This window comes from Microtus ochrogaster, unplaced genomic scaffold, assembly GCF_000317375.1.
Source record: "Microtus ochrogaster isolate Prairie Vole_2 unplaced genomic scaffold, MicOch1.0 UNK14, whole genome shotgun sequence".
Classification (NCBI taxonomy): Eukaryota; Metazoa; Chordata; class Mammalia; order Rodentia; family Cricetidae; genus Microtus; species Microtus ochrogaster.
In genome coordinates this window covers 1,921,045-1,925,325 of record NW_004949112.1, presented here as the reverse complement: position 1 = coordinate 1,925,325, position 4,281 = coordinate 1,921,045, and the positions used below count along the sequence as shown (strand labels likewise).

General features: G+C 51.0%; 1 protein-coding gene across 6 annotated transcripts in view; it reads right to left on the bottom strand.

Moving 5' to 3' along the window:
• Trpm4 (transient receptor potential cation channel subfamily M member 4) overlaps positions 1 to 4,281 on the bottom strand; it is a 44,321-nt gene that overhangs the window by 29,183 nt on the left and 10,857 nt on the right. For all 6 annotated transcript variants that reach the window (XM_026789134.1, XM_005366811.3, XM_026789135.1 and 3 more), the window contains 3 exons: positions 3,176 to 3,237; positions 2,855 to 3,046; positions 2,645 to 2,744 (listed from right to left, as the gene is read on the bottom strand). In XM_026789134.1, the coding sequence (XP_026644935.1) occupies positions 2,645 to 2,744; positions 2,855 to 3,046; positions 3,176 to 3,237 (354 nt within the window). The remainder of the gene's footprint in view (positions 1 to 2,644; positions 2,745 to 2,854; positions 3,047 to 3,175; positions 3,238 to 4,281) is intronic.

Below are 4,281 nucleotides of genomic sequence, written 5' to 3'. Positions count from 1 at the left end.
GGAAGGGATGTCCACCCAGGGGAAGGGGGACGTCAGGCGGATGTCCACCCAGGGGAAGCGTGGGGATGTCAGGCGGATGTCCACCCAGAGGAAGGGGGGACGTCAGGTGGATGTCCACCTAGGGGAAGGGATGTCCACCCAGGGGAAGGGGGAACGTCAGGCGGATGTCCACCCAGGGGAAGGGGGGACGTCAGGCGGATGTCCACCCAGGGGAAGGAGGGACGTCAGGCGGATGTCCACCCAGGGGAAGGGGGGATGTCAGGCGGATGTCCACCCAGGGGAAGGGGGGACGTCAGGCGATGTCCACCCAGGGGAAGGAGGGACGTCAGGCGGATGTCCACCCAGGGGAAAGGGGGACATCAGGCGGATGTCCTCTTGGTGTTTCTTCATCTATAAACTGAAGTCACAGTAACCCCCTTGACAACAATGTTAACAATGACAAGAAGAAGTTCTAAGTGGTGGCCATTTTCAGCTTGTTCAGCTCTCCGTAAGGTTGATGGCTGGACCAACAAAGGTCCAAAGACAACCTCCCATTTCATTTTGAAAAGCAAAATATATCAAGAGTGGGACTTATTACCATCCTAAATCACTTGTACTTTCTCCAAAGTATCAAGAAAAAGAAAACAAATGGTTGATGAGCTCTTGTTTTTTTTTTTTTTTTTTTTTGGTTTTTTTTTTTTTTTTGGTTTTTTCGAGACAGGGTTGATGAGCTCTTGTTTATTTATGGATGGATGGGCAAAGGGATGGGTGGACAGTGCATGAAGAGACTGTGTGAGAAAATGGTGTGGGTAGGTTGGAAGAAGGGATTGGTGAGTGGATGGATGGATGGATGGATGGGTGGGTGGGTGGATGGATAGATGGATGGGTGGATGGGTGGATGGAGAGTTTGGTGGATCAGCAGGTGTATATCCCTTTAAAAAAAATTCCGTGTACCTTAACTTGGCATCATTTATCTCAAGAGCCTCCTGCCCCTACCCTTCCTGCTCTTCCTATTCCATACCACCTTTCTTAAGGTCAACTTGCTCAGCAAGCCAAAACCCTGGGATCCACCCTTCATGCCCCATCACCCACCAGTCCCTGAGCCACCGTGCCGTGCCTCCCCTTGGCCACAGCATTCAAGTGCCATATCAATGCTCAATGCCACTGCAGTCTCCCGGTCTCATCTCCTAGTCATGGAGGCCTCTCTAACACAGACTCTCTAAGACTAGCACAGTCTTAGTGCTCCCAACCCTGCTTCTTAGGGTAAAGTCCCGGCCTGCAACTCCTCTGCTGGTAGGGACTGGACCCCTTGTTGCTCTTGACTCCAGTACTCTTTGCCATGAATAAGCTATCAGGCCTCAGAAATACCCCACACTAGAGACTACATCACAGAGACCTAAATCCTCAGCCACAGAACACCACCAGCTGCAGGACCCATGCAATTTGCTTTCCTCCCTCTGGGGACCACCCAGTCAGCAGCCTCTTCCACCAGCTCCCTTACAACCCACACCTACTAGCTCACCTCTCAGAGTTGAGACTTAGGAGGGATGGAAAGAGGAATGCATGGATAGAACTGTTAATGGATGTGCCAATGAGTAGTGAAAGGACTGGTGGATGGCTAATAATTAAAGGTGGATAGAAGGATCTGGGCGGTGGTGGCGCACGCCTTTACTTCCAGCACTCAGGAGGCAGAGATAGGCGGATCTCATAGAGAAACCCTGTCTCGAAAACAAACAAACAAACAAAGGTGGCGAGGTGGATATATCAGTGGGTGTATGGGCGAATGCATGGATGGACTAGAGAGTGGTGGGTAGGGGAATGAGTGAAATGCATGGCTAAATGGCTGTATAGATGGACAGATGGACAGGTAGAAGGATAAATGAACAGATGGACAAGTGGATGTGTAGATGCGTGTACGTGGATGGACAGGGAATGGGTAGGTAGATGACGGATGGACAAGTGGATGTGTGGATGCGTGGATGGACAGGGAATGGGTAGGTAGATGACGGATGGACAAGTGGATGTGTGGATGCGTGGATGGACAAGTGGATGTGTGAATGCATGGATTGTGGATGCGTGGATGGACAGAGGATGGGTACATAGATGATGGATGGACAAGTGGATTGTGGATGCGTGGATTGTGGATGCGTGGATGGACAGGGGATGGGTACATAGATGATGGATGGACAAGTGGATTGTGGATGCGTGGATTGTGGATGCGTGGATGGACAGGGGATGGGTACATAGATGATGGATGGACAAGTGGATTGTGGATGCATGGATGGACAGAGGATGGGTACGTAGATGATGGATGGGTACGTGGATGGACAGGGGACGGATACATAGATGATGGATGGACAAGTGGGTGGTCGATGGGTGGGAGGCTGGATGAAAGATGGAGAGTAAAGGGAAAGAGACAGAAGAACGAAGCATGAATGGAGTGGGGGTAGATGAAGACAGGAAGAGATCAATGGACATATGGGTGAGTGGATTCAAGAGGGAAGTGTGGTTGAAAACAAAGTATCTAGGGAAATTCCCAATAGCATCGAGAAGAACCTAGGAAACAGGAAAGGTATGGAACACAGGGGGTGTGGCCTTAGACTCAGAGAAGGAAGGAGGAGAAGCTCACCAAACATCTGAGGTGACTGTGGGAAGCCCATCCTACCTTTCACAAGAGCCCTCAAAACAATAGTCTCAAATTCCTCGGCGCCATCTTCGGTCGAATAGATGGTGAGCAGTTCTTTTCGGGTCATGATCCTCTCTACCTGTGGAACACAGAACTCGGGCGACCAGCCAAGACCTGTGGTCCCACCTGTCCTTCACCCTGCCAGCCAGGGCACCCGGCTCTTCTCACTTTGGTTCCACAATGCCATACCTGGGCCTGCAGGACCTCAGGGTCTCCCTTAGGGAAATAACGCTTAATCCGATCTTGGGCTTCGCCACTCCTGAGTCCCCCACTCCCTGGGGCCAGAGTGTCTTCCAGGGTCTCCACCAGGCAGTCGGCAGCACCGCCAGAGCCGGCCACCAAGAGGCAGGGGAGTTGAGCCTGTGTAGCATCCTCTATCCGCTTCAGGAGCAAGGAAAGAACTAATCAGGGCCCAGCCCTCTGGTCCCCACATCCCCGAGATTCTGGTCCGCGGAGTCCTGGCCCTCAGCTCTCCTCCCACCTCAGACACAGGCACTCAGCTCCAGATACCTTCAACATCTTTTCATCACCATCGATGAGAAGAAGGAGTACAGGGATGTCAATTCCAGTCCCTGAGAGAAAGGGGAAAGAGAAACTTGGTCACCTTCTATCAATCTTTGCTGGGGGTGGGAAAGAACTACATTTCCCAGGAGTCCATAGGGCAGACATTGTCCTTGTCCCAACCTTGTAGCCAGTACTAGTGGGAAGAATTGTCATTCTTCTTATTCTTTAAAAAAAATTTAAACTTTTCCTTTTCTTTCTTTCTTTATTTATTAAACTTTTTCTTACATTCACTTATATAACATTGGAGGGACAGGGCTCACAAATGGGCGGAGGCCCAAGGACAGTTTGTGGGAGTGTGTCCTCTCAGTTTGTGGGTACTGGGGGTACAACTCCAGTCATCAGACTTGACAGCAGGTGCCTCTACTTGCTGAGCCACCTCACTGGCCTGGGAACATTGCTATTCTTTGTGAACTTTGAGGTGTGGAGGAGACTCAATGGGTTTTATTATTAAAATGTGTGTTTTGAGCCGGGCGATGGTGGCGCACGCCTTTAATCCCAGCACTCGGGAGGCAGAGGCAGGCGGATCTCTGTGAGTTCAAGACCAGCCTGGTCTACAAGAGCCAGTTCCAGGACAGGCTCCAAAACCACAGAGAAAACCTGTTTCGAAAAACCAAAAAAAAAAAAAATGTGTGTTTTGTATGGTGTGTATGTGTGATCATGCAGGTGTGTGCAGGTGTGTGTAGGTGCACATGTGCCATGTGTTTCTGTGGAGGTCAGAGGACAAGCTCAGGTCCTCACCTTCCACCTTGTTTTGGAGCAGGGTCTCTTGTTATACACAACTGCATACACCAAGCCAGCTGTCTCTGTGCCCCATCTCACCATAAAGGAGATGGGGTTGCAGGTGTGATCTGGGGATCTGGAGTTGCAGGTGTGATCTGGGATTGCAGGTGTGAGCTGAGGTTGCAGGTGTGAGCTGAGGTTGCAGGTGTGAGCTGGGATTGCAGGTGTGAGCTGGGGTTGCAGGTGTGAGCTGGGATTGCAGGTATGAGCTGGGGTTGCAGGTATGAGCTGGGTTTGCAGGTGTGATATGGGATTGCAGGTTGAGCTGGGGT